The 15,487-nt window shown below is 47.4% G+C and overlaps 1 protein-coding gene across 10 annotated transcripts in view; it reads left to right on the top strand.

Moving 5' to 3' along the window:
• Positions 1–9,800, top strand: part of EHMT1 (euchromatic histone lysine methyltransferase 1) — a 155,839-nt gene extending 146,039 nt beyond the window's left edge. For all 10 annotated transcript variants that reach the window (XM_081179654.1, XM_081179651.1, XM_081179652.1 and 7 more), the window contains 3 exons: positions 3,412–3,490; positions 4,791–4,966; positions 7,994–9,800. In XM_081179654.1, coding sequence (XP_081035780.1) covers positions 3,412–3,490; positions 4,791–4,966; positions 7,994–8,186 — 448 coding nt within the window. In that variant the 3' untranslated portion in view covers positions 8,187–9,800. The remainder of the gene's footprint in view (positions 1–3,411; positions 3,491–4,790; positions 4,967–7,993) is intronic.
• The last annotated feature ends 5,687 nt before the right edge of the window (positions 9,801–15,487 follow it).

Genomic DNA, 15,487 nt, shown 5'->3' with positions numbered 1-15,487 from the left:
AGAAAATAACAAAGAGCCCTGGTGGATCCACATCTGCTCCAGCGTCCTGTTTTCACAGTGGCCAAGCAGATACCCCAATGGAAAGCCTGCAAAGCAGGACCAGCAGTACTCTCCCAACAATTGGCAGTCAGAGGCAGTAGAGGTAGAGCATACCCACTGCAGCTAGTAGCAGTTGACAGCCATGAATTTGTTTTACTCCTTTTAAACCCACCCAACCTGGCGGCAGTGGGTTCTATTAGCTTCCAACATTCAGCTTCATTGGGTGGTCCCAGGTTCTAGTATTTTGGGAGAAGGAGAAATACCGTATTTTTCGCTCGATAGGACACACTTTTCCCCCTCCAAAAATAAAGGGGAAATGTATGTGTGTCCTGTGGAGCGAATGCAGGCTTCTTGGCTTCAGCGATAGCAACGTGAAGCCTCCAAAGCACAGAGGGAGCGCTTCCTCCGCGCTCCGGAGGCTTCGCGTTGCTTTCGCTGAAGCCTGGAGAGCGAGATGGGTCAGTGCGCACCGATCCCTCTCGCTCTCCAGGATTCAGGGATAGCTGCCTGAAGCCTTCGGAGTGCAGCGTGAGGTCCTGCTGCGCTCCAAAGGTTTTTGGTTCCTTTTGCTGAAGCTGGGAGAGCAAGACTCTCCTGGCTTCAGCAGAGAGGAAGAGCTGCGCAGCGGCCCTTCAGCGAAGCGGGGGGAGAAATGGAAGGGGCTCTGTTTCTCCTGCCGCTTTGCTGAAGGGGCGCTGAGCAGAGAGGGGGAGAATTGTTATTTTTTCTGTTCTCCCCCTCCTATGGTCTGGTGCGTCCTATAGAGCGAAAAATACAGTACTCATTTTGTGCTTTCTCCACACCATGCATGGTGCCATACGCTTCTGTCATTGCCTCCCCCCCTCCTAAATCAGGTGGGGGAACCTGTGGCTCTCCAAATGTTGCTGGACTCCCATCTCCTGCCGTGGTCTAGCCAGCATGGTCAATGGTCAGGGATGATGATAGTTTTCAGTCCATCAGCAGCTGGAGGAGCACAGGTTCCCCATCCCTTTTCTAAACTAAAACGAAGAGCACATAAGGTGTCTCCTCAAAGGGTTAGTTTCTGTAGCCCCTCAATCATTTTAGTTGCCCTTTTCCTGTACCCTTTTCAGGTGTGCAGTCAAGCTCTCACTTGGAGCCAAGAGAGATAAAATACAGAGAATTCACAACAGCTACAGAGAAAGCCTGCCTGAAAAAGCATTCCTTAAAACAAAACAAAAATGGCCACCTAAACATCCCTAATTGATTCCAGAGGGCTGGAGGTGCAACACTAAAAGCCTGGTTACTAGTACATAACTAAATGAACCTCTGGGGTATGTGGCACTCTCAGCATTACCCCGTCAGAGGAGCACAGTTGCCAGGCAAGAGTGTCCCTTAGGTCTCGTATATTTCTTAATAACCTTTGAACAGCCCAAGGCAGTTTGAACCTCCAGAGCAAGCCTGATGGATGCGACTTTTCCTCAGCAGCCCAGGTGAATTTTTTACAGCCTCTGCAATGCTACAGAACTGCTTGATGAGATGCAAAGTCAGAGGCTCAAAAGACCTGAGAAAGGAGGTATGCAGCGTAAAGGCAGCCTAGCTAGCAACCTTTAAAGTGGGTGTCTGTTGATTTCATATACTTACTGAATCTGTATCCAGTCCTTCCTCCGCAGAGCAGCCCAGAGTGGCAAACAGATACACAATTTAAAAACAGAAACATTCTAAAGCAGATTAACACATTCTAAAAACAATTACAGCTGAAAGAGATCTAAAAGCAATTACAGTTAAAAATGTTCTTAAAGTAATTACAATTAGAAATGTTATTCCTAGCACATCTTGTTAGAGTTGCTCTGAACCAGATTATTACTTTCTAATTAACCTGGAATGACATATTAGCATTGTTTAGGAGAAGGTGGACGGAAACAGTTTCACCCTTAAATGTGCCCATGTGTTTAGGAGGCCCACCTTTTAACCACACTCACCAATGAATCTGGAAGAGATTGTGATGCAGTAGGGACACTCCAGAGTGGAAGGTTCCCATCAGCCATGGCCACCATAGCAAATGGTCAAGGATGATGGGAGTTGTAGTCCAGCAGCACCTTGAGGGCCACAGGACCTCCACCCCAGCTTTAAAGGATGCTAGGAGGCAACTCTGAAGTGGTCTCGCTGTGTCTTGGAAAAGCTGCAGATAGAAGAGGTGGAGCCTTCAGGGTGACCAGATAGCTCTGCAGGCAGAGCAGGAATGGGAAGACCCTCTGGTCTCTCCCTAGGCCACACCCCTCACTGGTCCGGTTTCCCATTATTGAGTGACTTTGGCAGACTGAAAATGCTTTGGGAGCATCTCTAACAGACTCGTTGGTATAGAGCAGGCATCCCCAAACTCGGCCCTCCAGATGTTTTGGGACTACAGTTCCCATCACCCCTGACCACTGGTCCTGCTAGCTAGGGATGATGGGAGTTGTAGTCCCAAAACACCTGGAGGGCCGAGATTGGGGATTCCTGGTATAGAGTAATGGAGGCTGCTCTGCTGGGAAAATGGAGCCCAGACTAAGCAACACTAGTCTGCTCTCAGCCAGCCATCACATGCCTGTCATCCTACTTACAACCAGCCCAGAATGTGCTGGCCTTGCCTGTAAGCTTCCTCTTCTTTAGTCTCAGTGCTGTTCCCATGTAGAACTCAGCAGGGCAGAGCAGGACAACATGTTGGCATCACTTGTCATTGCCTCTGGACCCACCTACTGTTGGTCTCCCTGCCACCTGCCCTCCCAGTCCCAATGGGCGCCAGCAAGTGCCTTCAGACTTTTCAGACCCAGGACCCTATTTTAACCCAAATATGCATTTGGGGACCCATTAATTGATCTCTTACCATGTAGTCTAGCTCCTCCTACAGTTCATTAAAGGCCACTGCTCTGGAGTACCGTATTTTTCACTCTATAAGACGCACCAGACCACAAGACGCACCTAGTTTTTGGAGGAGGAAAACAAGAAAAACAATATTCTGAATCTCAGAAGCCAGAACAGCAAGAGGGATCACTGCGCAGTGAAAGCAGCAATCCCTCTTCCTGTTCTGGCTTCTGGGATAGCTGCGCAGCCTGCATTCGCTCCATAAGATGCACACACATTTCCCCTTACATTTTAGGAGGGAAAAAGTGAGTCTTATAGAGCAAAAATACGGTAACATGCCAGGCTGTGGCTTTTTCCTTCTGGGAACAGAGTGCAAGCTGACCCCTTGAGGGGAGCAGCCATTCAGGTCACCCAAAACTTGTCAAAATGGAGAGGACTAGGTTTTGGGATGTTAAGGAAGAGTCTGTCTTGGAAGGAGGTTCTTTTGAATGCATCAACTACCGTATGTCCAAATCTCCTGCAGCAAAAAGGTCATTAGTCTCCAATTCTGCTTTCTCATTTCTCCCGCAGGTATGTTGGAGAGCTAATTTCTGATTCAGAGGCAAATGTACGGGAAGAAGACACCTACCTTTTTGAACTTGGCGACCAGGTAGTAAATCTGAAGGGCTCGCAGGACAAGCAGAAAGTGCTAAAACAAATTCTGCCTCTCCCCCTCCCCCCGCCACACCCCCCATTTCACCATCTGTAATCTAGTGTGACAGGAAGCTCTTCTCGCCTTTTAGGAAAAGCAAAACATCCTGTAGAATTGGGAAGGGGAAAGGGCTGAGAGACTCAGGGGACAGATGATGGGGGAAACTGGGACATCTTCTTCTGGGCCACCAGCTCATAAACAGCCTCTGCTGAGCACGACTCTTTGCCCAAAGGTGATGAGGGGCGGGAGGGGAACAAAGATTAGTTACCAAGGATTGTATCCAACGCCAGCCCTGCTCAAAGTAGACTCACTGAAGAATAACAGACACTATTTAACTTGGATCCAGTAATCTCAGTGGGCCTACTCTGAGTATAACTTAGTTGGGTACAACCCTGAAAGGCAAAATGCCTCATGCAGACCCACTTCCACCATGGGGCATTACTTGGATGCTGCCCCTTAATAACTTTTAATTCAGTTGTTTTGCTTGTTCTTAAGGCCATATCTACACTATGCATTTAAAGCAGTGCAACACCACTTTTAAACAGTCATGGCTTCCACGAAAGAATCCTGCGAACTGAAGGTGTTAAGGATGCTGAGAGCTGCTAGGGACACCTACTCCCACTCACAGAGCTACAGTTCCCAAAGTGTTTTAGCAGTCAATCCTTCTTCCCAAGGAATTCCGGGAATAGTAGAGGAGGAAGGGTCAGCTTAGTGCAAATGCACCCCCCCTCCTCACAGGGTACTCTGGGGATTGTACCTCTGTGATGGGAATAGGGAGTTCTCCTAGCAGTACTCTGCACCCTTAATAAACTATGGCTCCCAGGATTCTTTGGGCGAAGTGGTATAAAGATGCTTTTATTGTATACTGCAAATGGGACCTCCATCTCTATTGAACGAAAAGTATTCAGTGGGGGGGGGGGAATGGAAAATGAGACATATTTGATCCTGTTTCCCAACTCTAGGAACTGTAGCTCTGTGAGGAGGAATGTGGGGGTAGGGGGTTTTTTTCTAGCAGTACTCTGCACCCTTAACAAGCAACAGTTCCCATTATTCTTCAGTGGAAACCATGACTTCCAAAGTGGTATAAGAATTGCTTTAAGTACATGGTGCATATGGGGCCTAGGTGAGTGGCTAAAATACCTGCGCAGGATAACTCTTCCAATAATTTCCTCCAGCTCCAGCAGAGACTGATTTTACATGGAACAAAAACTCAGGTCTAATAATAGGTTCTCTCTCTCCCCCTCCCCAACTTCCTCAGGACAAAGACGCGTACTGCATAGATGCCCGCTTTTACGGCAACATCAGCCGCTTCATCAACCATTTCTGCGAGCCCAACCTGACCGTCGTACGAGTGTTCATGTCCCACCAGGACCTGCGCTTTCCCAGAATTGCATTCTTCAGTACCAAGAATATCCAAGCGGGAGAAGAGATTGGGTATGTGTAAGAGGAAGAGAAAGAAATGGCAGGAATGGAAAGCAGGAGGAGGAGGAAGGAGGAAGAAGAGTTGCTTAAGCACAGGGATGGAAGCAGCCCTTGGTCTGTCAGGGACAGCCATTCCTTCAGGGATAATATTTGTGTGGTGAGGGGTCAGATTGTGGGTATCTGTGGGTATAGTGCCTGTACATCATGTCTGATCTCCAAGTGCTAGAAACTCACTCTTTCGGGGAAGGGAGCGGAGAAGTGCTGGGAACTGGGATTATGGTTCATCAGTTCACAGGGAGGGGAATTGCTCCCCCTTGACCGCCAGCCCTATCTCCATGGACTCCCTTGGGTCACATGCTAGCAGTGGGGAGGTCTGAAACCAGCAGAGGTCTGGGTCAGAGCCTACCCATTTCCATCTCCCTGTTCTGCAGGCTCCTTCTCTTTGGGTTCCATTCAACAAAACAAGGTCACACTTGGACCATACATTCAATGTGCATTTCATTGAATCGTGGAACTGTGGAGTTGGAAAGAACCACAAGGGTCATTAGTCCAACCCCTCCTTGAACCCACAACCCCAAGATTAGAGTGTCTCATGCTCTATTGACTGAGCTATATTAAAGCTCATGGCTTCTCCCTAAAAATCCTGGGAACTGTAATTTAAGGGAGCTGGGGATTGCTGCTCTTGGGGTGGGGAACCTATCCTCAATTGGTGTGCTCATGCTAACGTCAGATATAACACCCCCCCCAATAAAAAAATCATATTTCTCAGGGACAGATTTATTTTGGCAGCACTCTGCACTGATGGCTTTCAAGGGGCTTTGGAAATTAGGCTGAGGGGCTGCAACCCACTCCTGTGGCAGCCGCTTGTTTGATTTTCTGGATATGCTTTCAAGCGTTCCTCCAGCTTTGTGCATGTGTTGGCCTTCTTCAGATCTGCACATGTGTGTTCACGCCCTCACCCCTTGCCCCAGCTTACTCGCACAGAAGCCATGAAACAGATGCTGAGAAGTGACACTAAAAAGCAAATCAATCTACATAAGGAGGCGTCTGTAACTTCCTGCTCATGGGAACCCATTGCACCACAGTAACAGACTATCGGCTATGCATTTGGAAGGTCATGGGCAGCGTTCGAAATTAGCTGGGTGCCATTTGCACTTTGTGACCAGCAACCGGCCTTTTGAGACTGAGTGGAGATGCCTTGGCCCCTAGCATCTCCACCTGCCTGGCTGCAGCAAAAAGATGCACGTCTTTTGCTGCTGGACTACCCCACAAAACACCTTATTCACCTGGCAGCACAGCAGCAAAAGACATGTCTTCTTTTTTTTTTTTTTACTGCCAAGCGAATCAGGTGTTCTGCACTCATCTTTTGCTTCTGCACTGCCCTGCAGAACACCTGATTTGCCCAGCAGCAAAAAATAAAAAATACTTTTTTTGCCATCACCGCACTGCCAGGCGGATCATCTGGTCTGGTAATGTGGAAGAAGAAGAAAGTGCCTAGACATTTTGTTTGGTGCCCACAACCTAGTTCCCACATGGCTCCTAGCGTTCCTATCTTAGTTTCTAACACTGGTCAGGGGTCCAGGCCCCTGGTATTTCCAGTTTTTTTTTTTTGCTGCCAGTCAGTGTAGACAATACTGAGTTTGATGGGCCAGTGTTCACATTATAAGGGGCCATGACTCAGTAAATGCAGATGGTCACTTGTTCAACTATTTTTTGTGGTTGGGGTATGGGCTTGGTATGGGGGAAATGAATTTTGAAGGTGTGGCGGTCATTAATAAGCTTGAACTGAGCTTGATTAAGCTTTTCTAGCTTTCTGCTGGCTCTTAAGATTCTGTTTCATTTTAAAAATGTATTTTGCACTTCCCTTTCTTAAAATCACTGTATTCCTTGTTTATATTGGAACCCAACTTGGAAATTTTTTCTTTAAAAAGTCAATATTATAGGAACAGAAAAAGCTGCCTAATTACTGATTCAGACCATTAGTCCACCCAGCTGATTATTGTCTACACCAGGCATGGCCAAACTTAGCCCTCCAGCTGTTTTGGGACTACAACTCCCATCATCCCTAGCTAACAGGACCAGTGGTCAGGGATGATGGGAATGGTAGTCCCAAAACATATGGAGGGCCAAGTTTGGCCTTGCCTGGTCTACACTGACTGGTGTAGTCTTCAAGCTATGCATATTCCATCAGCTTAAGTTGCCATTCTTTAGTTGGAATCTCGCTCATTTTCCATTTTTGGACTAATGAAACACAGGCCGTAGTAGTGGCATACATAAATAACCTTGTTTGACACCTGGGAAATTCTGTTTGAATTATCCCCAACAAAAAGGACTCTTTTTTTTTGGGAAGGTACTTTTAAACTTGATTTTCAATTCATTATGGATCATTTCCCAATACCCTTTTACAAGTCCACCATAAATGGAAAAAATGTTCCCTCAACCTCCTTGCATCCCCAGCACTTATCTGATTCAGTCTTATTCATCTTAACAAGTCTACTCGGAGCTAAATACCATCTGTAAATCATCTTCATGTAGTTCTCCTTCAAAGAATTAACATGCCGTGAACTTCAAATAACTTTTCCAAAGTTTCCCCCCTGAGGTTAAAGTCTATACCAAGGTCTAGTGCAGGCTTCCTCAACCTCTGCCCTCCAGATGTTTTTGGCCTACAACTCCCATGATCCCTAGCTGGCAGGACCAGTGGTCGTGGATGATGGGAATTGTAGTCTCAAAACAGGTTGAAGAAGCCTGGTCTAGTGTTTCCATCCAAGCTGATCCTTATAAGAACTACTAAACCCCTCTTCAGGCATTCACCCCCACTTTGGCCCCACCCACTTCCTACATGTAGCCCTTGGGAGACTGCTTCGAAGGGAGTGGTGGCCTCCGTCGGTTGGTGGGGGGGCCCATTCCCCTGTGCTGGTTTTGGTGGTGGTGGAATCAACTGTGTGGCTTCCTCCTGCATATATTTGCCAGAAGTACAACTCACTCTCTCTCTCTCTCTCTCTCTCTCTCTCTCTCTCTCTCTCTCTTTCTCTCTCTCAGGTTTGACTATGGCGATAGGTTCTGGGAAGTCAAGGGCAATTACTTCAGTTGCCTGTGCGGCTCTCCCAAGTGCAGGTACACCAGCGCCATTCTGGCTCAGAGGCAGGCCAGCACTTCCTCGTCCCAGGAGGTGTTGGAGAGCCGGCTCCCTGACACGAGCTCTACAACAGCAGTGGCAACAACCTCCTTTTGAGGGCTTTCTACACACATAGAAAGAAAAACAAAACACCACCACAGATTGTAAGATATTTCTTTTTTTATATATTTTCAAGAAAGGAGACTTCCCCCTCCCGTAAAAAAACCCCAATGCAAAATACCACCCCACAGCCCTGCGGCAGTCCAGCGTTGAGGCGCTGCTATTGAGTGTTACTGGAGAAAGGAACCAGGCACCTTGTGCTTCGTCACAGATGACGCAGGTCCACCCTGCTTTCTTCTTGCACCCACAGCAGACCAGGAAGTAGCTGGCTTGTGAACCAGGGGCAGCTGCTCTCATCCTTCCATGCTGAGAGGCCCTTTAGAGGCCTCTCTTAATGTGATCCCTGTTCTCCGAGCCAAGGAAGAGGTCTTCCGCCCACCCACTTGATTCCCCCACCTGAAAGGACAAGATTTGAATGGACTGCTGATGTTGCATCTCTCCAGTTGTAGTAGAACTCTGAATATACTTGATGAAATGTGATGATGATTATGGTGATGATGATTTCTTGAAGCCAAACTCACCTCCTTGGCACAAGCACCGGGGCCAGCTTAACCTTTGCAGGCAGACCTTCCTTTCTCGCTCATCGTCCAAGGATTGAAACGGAACTTCTTTCGAACAAGGTGCCTGCCTTAGCCAGCGTATTTGCTGTTCTCCGTCACAACCTCTTAATTATTTGTCCAAGCCTCACAGAGGTTCTCCCAAGTCCAGATAGGGGCTTCTCCATTGCAGAGAGTTTTCGTTTTTCCCAGTGTTTCGGCGCATACACCCCTATCGTGCAATGGGAAGCTTGGAAGGATTCCTTATGTCTTACATAACACTAACTCTGGAAAAAGGAATTGAGGATTTTTTCCGTTTGTTTTCCCATACAGAGAAACTGGCACTTGCAGAGAGGCCCTCTTTCAGGCATTTCCTGAAGCTAACGCTCAGCCTGAGCACCCCTGAGAACATGGTGGCAAATGTGGTCTATCTGTGCCATCGCCGTTTTTCCGATTTCATTTATTTCCTCCCCATGACTCCCCATGTAAAGCTACATATTGTGAGGTTGACGGTTGGATTGAACTGATTTCTCTTGTACCATACTGGGGGGGAGCTGAACAGAAAAGCAACTCACCCGAGCAACTCAACGGTGCTGATTTTAGTGTGATTTTTTTCTCACTACTACGTAAAATGAAATTTTCAATTGTATAATAAAAAGAAGAAAAAAAAGAAAAGAACAAAGTGATCTTAGTATAAAATGCAGGGACGACAAAACCCACAAGACCTTTTGTTAGTATTGTAGTGGGAATAAAATCTGTCATCACCTTTTGTGCGGTGGTAAAGCAGATCATCTTTTTCCCCATTTATCTCTTAAATACTGTAATTAGTGCAGTACCAGGTTTGGGGACTTTTTGTTTTGTTTTTTGTGGGGTTAATTTTTCTTTTTTGGAGAGGGAGGGGTGCATCTCTTCTAAACCGTTCATATTGCTGGGTGGTCTTTTCCCCCCCTTTTCCGTTCTGTTAAATGTTTTTCTTTTTCTTCTTTTTTTTTTGAGTTTCAAAGGTTCCCACCTTTGGGCTCCTGTCATTTCCTTGTTCTGTTTTCAATGAAATCAATAAAAAGTGCATTAAACATTTTGCCCCCTTTGGCCTCTTTAGTCTTTACTAGATTAAATTTTTGCAATACTTCCCCTTGCGCTCCCTACTATGCGCACTTTTATTCTAGTTTAATTAATCCAGGAACAATTATCATCCTCAGAGCAGGGTTCACTGTGCAGCTATATCACATGTTTCTAAGCAGCTCAAAAATCAGGCAATAACAATGGCATTTGAACATTTCTGTAACTTTTTTTTTTTTTAGGTTCTCATAGGACTTTGTGTTATGGTTTTGTATTGTGTTCCCAACAAGAACCCTGAAAGGCAAGTCACTCATGGCTATCCTCTAAATCTGAGGCTGAGTGGCTTGTCAGACACCACCTCCTGCAAGTGGGATTCCAAGTCTAAATTAGAAAGTGGAGAGGGTTGCAGGTGGGTGTGCACACATATGCGACTTTATAAGAGAGAGACAGGCAAAGCCCCAAACCGTTAACGAAATGATTACTTTTTCTGTGCCTCTGAAAAGGGCATAAAGCTTTTCTTGACTGTTATTTACCTTCTCCATTCATTGCCTTCTCCAAACCATAACTCAATGCATCATAATCTACAAGTAACAACTGGTGAGGACTGTAGCTCAGTGGTGCAGCATCTACTTTTCATGCAGAAGGTACCAGGTCCAGTTCCTGGAATCTGCAAGTAGGACTGGGAGGGACGCATCCCTGAAACCCTGCTGCCAGTCAACATAGACAGTACTAAACTAGACGAATCAACAGTTTTGCTAAATGTGAGGCATATTTCTATGTTCCCAACAGCTGCACCTGATTCACATTTCCCCAGGAGGTTTGCCTTCCTTCTGTTTACCCAAACCTTCCTATTACCCATATAGGATTCTCTATTTCTGCCATTTGTATAATTCTTGTCCTGGCTATAATGGGAATTTTTAAAGACTACTCATCCATATGCACCTTGGCCAGCTGGAATGAGCTGCTTAAGTTTCATTGGGGGTATTGGTGTTACTTAAGTGGAAGAAACTGAATTTATTGAGATTTTATACTCTGGCACTGATGTGGTTGCAGGCAAGGGAGAATCCTAGTAATAGGAAGCTTTGCAGTAGGGGTGGGTAAACTCTAGGCCTGAAGGCTGAATGTGGCCCTCCAGACCTTTCTGGCCCTCTGAGCAATCATCACCACCACCTCAGCCACACCCATTCTTCCCAGGCCACACCCACAGCCAACCCTACTTGAGTGTCCTTTGCATGCCTGGAATCTGTCCTTGAACTCTTGCCTCTTGCTTCCCTGGATGAAGGAGAGGGAGGGTTGTGTATAGAAACTAGCCTGCTGTAAAAAAAAGAGAGTAACATTTGTGGCCCCCAGAAGGCTGCCCAGAAAGGGAATGTGGCCCTCAGGCTGAATGCTTCCCTATCCTGGCATGTGAATAATACTGAGCTAAACTGGACCCTGTGGTCTGCCTCTGTCATGATGCTTTGCAGACTAAATAGTACAGGTTCCAGTTTGCCAATGGGTGGTTCCTATCTGCTGGTTTTCCTACCACCATTTCCCAAAACTTAAATATATCAGAGTGAATCTGAGGCTGGTGGGAGACCAGACCGCTGCTCTACAAATGTCACTGGCAAAAAGCATTTTCACACACCAAATGGTGATGCTCTGGGGTGACAGTGGAGGCGGAGGCCCCGCCAATCTGTGATGGGTTCCCCTAGGAGTAGCAGCCTCTTCCCATTGGCAAAGCTCAGGTTTGAGGAGGCCGCAGGCTATTCACAGCTGACTGCCCTCCTGCGCAGCCTCAGTCCGTGCTTGTTTACCCTAAGATAGAAGAAAGTCCATTTGAATTACACCGAGTGGGATTCTTGCACTGCTTTTCTGCAACTGCTCTCAGTGTGGGGTAAGGCACAAAGCAATAAATATCCTACAACTCAACTAAAAAAATCCCCTTTGTTGTCTATAAGCAAAACAGCAGCAAGATCTGCCTGAAGGATCAGCCTTTTGTTGCCGTTCTCCCTTTGCTACTGGTGCCAACTTGGGGTGGTGAATCTTTTCCCACCTGAGGACCCTGTTTTCCTCTGGGTTGTCTTCCAGGGACCATACACTGGTGGTGGGCGAGGCCAGATGCAAAGGAAAATGGATGCAAAGGCAACTGGAGTTGTTATCCTTGTGCAGTAGGCTAGTTTGTATACATATGCACACCTCTAAGATGCAAGCAAGCAAAAGTCATTATTACAGTTCAAAGTCCACATTCCAGGCTTGCAAGAACACTCAAGGAAAAAGAAGGGTGGTGGTGTGAGTGGTCTGAGGAAAGAATGTGGCCAAGGAAGAAGGGGTATGGTATGGGGAGAGTTCCAAGGGCCAAATAAGAGAGGCCTGGAGGGCAACATTGAGCCCCTGGGCCTCAGGTTGCCAACCCCTGATCTAAAGAATGGAATGCATGCTTCCTCATCCACTAGGAGGCTGGTCCCATTTTATGGAATAACAGCAAGGCCAAATAAACTGCTCATACAAAGCCCGTTGCAGATCTCTGATAATTTATATTTCCCAATTCGACATCCCTGTAATTTGAAGCAAGGCTTAAGTGCCAGCCAGTCTTAAGTTTAAAAGGAAATTTAGGATTGCATATAACTCCGAGTTAGCCCATTGACGTGAATGGACCTAGGCTAGTCATGTTCATTAATTTCATGGGGCTACTTTTGAGTACGATTGGCTTTGCTTCAACCCTTTGGTTGTAGGGGGAGGAGGACACTTAATGAGAGACCCAAATCCACAAACGTTGACAATGATTCCCCCCTCCCCAAAATAACCTGGGAATTGTAGCTCTGTGAGAGGAAAACTAGAGTCCCCACTGTTCTTGGGGATAGGGACATCATGTGCTTTAAGTGAATGGTGTAGATCTGCCTACAGTTTTCCTCCTCTACCTCCACCCCACACATATGTAAGTCTACATTGACTGGAGGCATGAACCAAAGGATGAGAGCAAAATGACTCTTGGCTGAAGGCAGAAAAGAGCACAAAGGGGGTCTCGGCCTGAGGCTCTCAGCTATGGGCCAGAGGCTGCTGTGCAAGCTATGAACCAATAGGAAGAATGGAGAGGGAAACGGTTGCATGCCAGTTAGAGAACCAACCTTCCTTCCTTCCTTCCTTCCTTCCTTCCTTCCTTCCTTCCTTCCTTCCTTCCTTCCTTCCTTCCCCTCCTTTTCTTTCCTTTGCAGGCATTATAGTAGATGAGATGGAATTGATAAATGCACTCTGAAAATGATACTTGAATTATAAGCAATACATGCTGAGGCAGGATCCCCCTGTACCTGCAATTAACAGCAACTCTTTTCCCCCCTCCATTGTTTTCAGTACAAGATGGTTCTTTCTTGTGGTTTTCATCCTCACAATAACTCTGTTAGGTAAAGTTAAGAATATGCTCAAGGCCACAGCATGAGCCTCAGGGATTTGATCCTGGCTCTCCTGCAAGCCAGGCTTGAGACTGGAATTTGACAAGCCGTGTTTGTGTAATTGTTCCCCGGCCCAACCCCACCTAATGACATTTCTGGCAGCTGCCTGCCATGGAGTTGAATTAAACTGGTTCAATTAACAGTTAATGGCAGCAGTTCATTGTTGATAATAAGGCTGTCAGGCTCCTGTCCCAAAACATGACAGAGACTTTTACTTCTTAAGTAATAAATCTTCACTGCTAATAGTATAGATTCAAGGGACGCGGGTGGTGCTGTGGGTTAAACCACAGAGCCTAGGACTTGCCGATCAGAAGGTCAGCGGTTCGAATCCCCGCTCCCGTTGCTCGGTCCCTGCTCCTGCCAACCTAGCAGTTCGAAAGCACGTCAAAGTGCAAGTAGATAAATAGGTACCGCCCTGGCGGGAAGATAAATGGCGTTCCCGTGCACTGCTCTGGTTCACCAGAAGCGGCTTAGTCATGCTGGCCACATGACCCGGAAGCTGTACGCCGGCTCCCTCGGCCAAGAAAGTGAGATGAGTGCCGCAACCCCAGAGTCAGCCACGACAGGACCTAATGCTCAGGGGTCCCTTTACCCTTTACCTTTTAATAGTATAGATTCAGTCCTGAGCAAAAGGCCAGAAGCGAAGATCCCAAGGTATGAGCAAGGCAAGATGTTCATAACCAAATGGAAGTGATGAAGTTGTCCCAACAGTTGGCATACCCTTCCTACCAAGCTTTTAAAGACAAGATGTGGTGAGCTCACTTACTGGACTCTCGCCCTACAAGTCTGTTGTGCATGCACACCCATGGCTCTGGGTTGATGCATCTAATGTCTCAACTACAAAGGCAGGGTCTGATCCCTGGCAACCAAACTTACGTCTGCCTCTCTGCCTCCAGCTCCACCACCACCTCCTGTTCAGCCCCTCCCCCTGGCTGGTCCAGATCCTCCCTAGTGGTAGCTCTGTCCTGAACCCCGGTGTACTTATTATTGACCAGTGCCATTGGTGTATACAGTCCCAAAGGCAAATGCTAGCAAGTAGTCTGGCACTCCAGCAGTCAGGAAAGACAAGGTTCAATACAGCAAACCCAAATCAAAAGTCCCAACAGTCAGGTCAGGTCCTGCCTCTGCAGCCAGTCCAGGGGCAGGGAACTTGGAGTTCAGTTCTGAAATACATGGTCCTGTGGAGCTCTTGGACACCCAGGCCATGGTCTATTAACATGGGGAGTTGAGCAGACACAGTACCTCATCTCTGCTTCGAGCATCTGGGCTTGATGAGACATGACCCTCTCCTGTTCTGAGCCTACTCCAGCTGAGGACTCGCACACCACCTTCCTGAACTAATGAGCCCCACCTGGCCGGCTAGGGAGTTGGGCTGTGGGCCCTTGCCTGCCTCAGCCACCTAGAGCATATCTCCCGCTGCTCCCTACGCTCAGAGCCCACTGTGTTCATGCAGACTGTGGCCCCTCTGGTTCCCCATCCCCTCTGTTGCCCCGTGGGTACTTTCTATGCCCCCAACTTCTCCATCCCCAGTTTGCCATGGTGTGTACCAGTCGCAGCTACAGCTCTCTCCAGAATGCTCTTCCTCCTTCTCCTTGTCTTGCCAGTCATGACACTCTGCTTCTCCCTTACTGACATCTAGAGCAGCAAGGGGAGGACATCTCCATCCATGTGTGCCAGCCTTTCATCCCCATGTCTGTTTCTTCTTCCTCTTCCTCGTCTGTCTGGGACTGCCAAGGGACCCATGCACCAACACACAACTGCTATTTACTCCAGGTTTGGATTGCTGCCCCACCACAAGAGCTGAATTAGCATTGTGGCATCCAACAGGCATCAACTAGGATTGCCGTATGTCCGGGAAATCACAGACGTGCTCTCTTTTGGGGGGCCAGCATGCCCATCTGGGGGATTTTTAAATTTTAAAGGGAATGTCTGGGTTTGGGGGAGATTACTATTATTATTATTATTACTATTACTACTACTGTTACTAAGGGACGCAGGTGGCGCTGTGGGTTAAACCACAGAGCCTAGGACTTGCTGATCAGAAGGTCAGCGGTTCAAATCCCCGTGATGGAGTGAGCTCCTGTTGCTCGGTCCCTGCTCCTGCCCACCTGGCAGTTCGAAAGCATGTCAAAAGTGCAAGTAGATAAATAGGTACCACTCTGGCAGGAAGGTAAATGGGGTTTCCGTGCGCTGCTCTGGTTCGCCATGAAGTGGCTTAGTCATGCTGGCCACATGACCTGGAAGCTGTACGCCGGCTCCCTTGGCGAATAAAGCG

The sequence above is a fragment of the Podarcis bocagei genome (genome assembly GCF_964188305.1).
Source record: "Podarcis bocagei genome assembly, chromosome: Z".
NCBI lineage: Eukaryota > Metazoa > Chordata > Lepidosauria > Squamata > Lacertidae > Podarcis > Podarcis bocagei.
The sequence above is the reverse complement of the archived record's forward strand: the minus strand, read 5'-3'. Positions and strand labels throughout refer to the sequence as shown.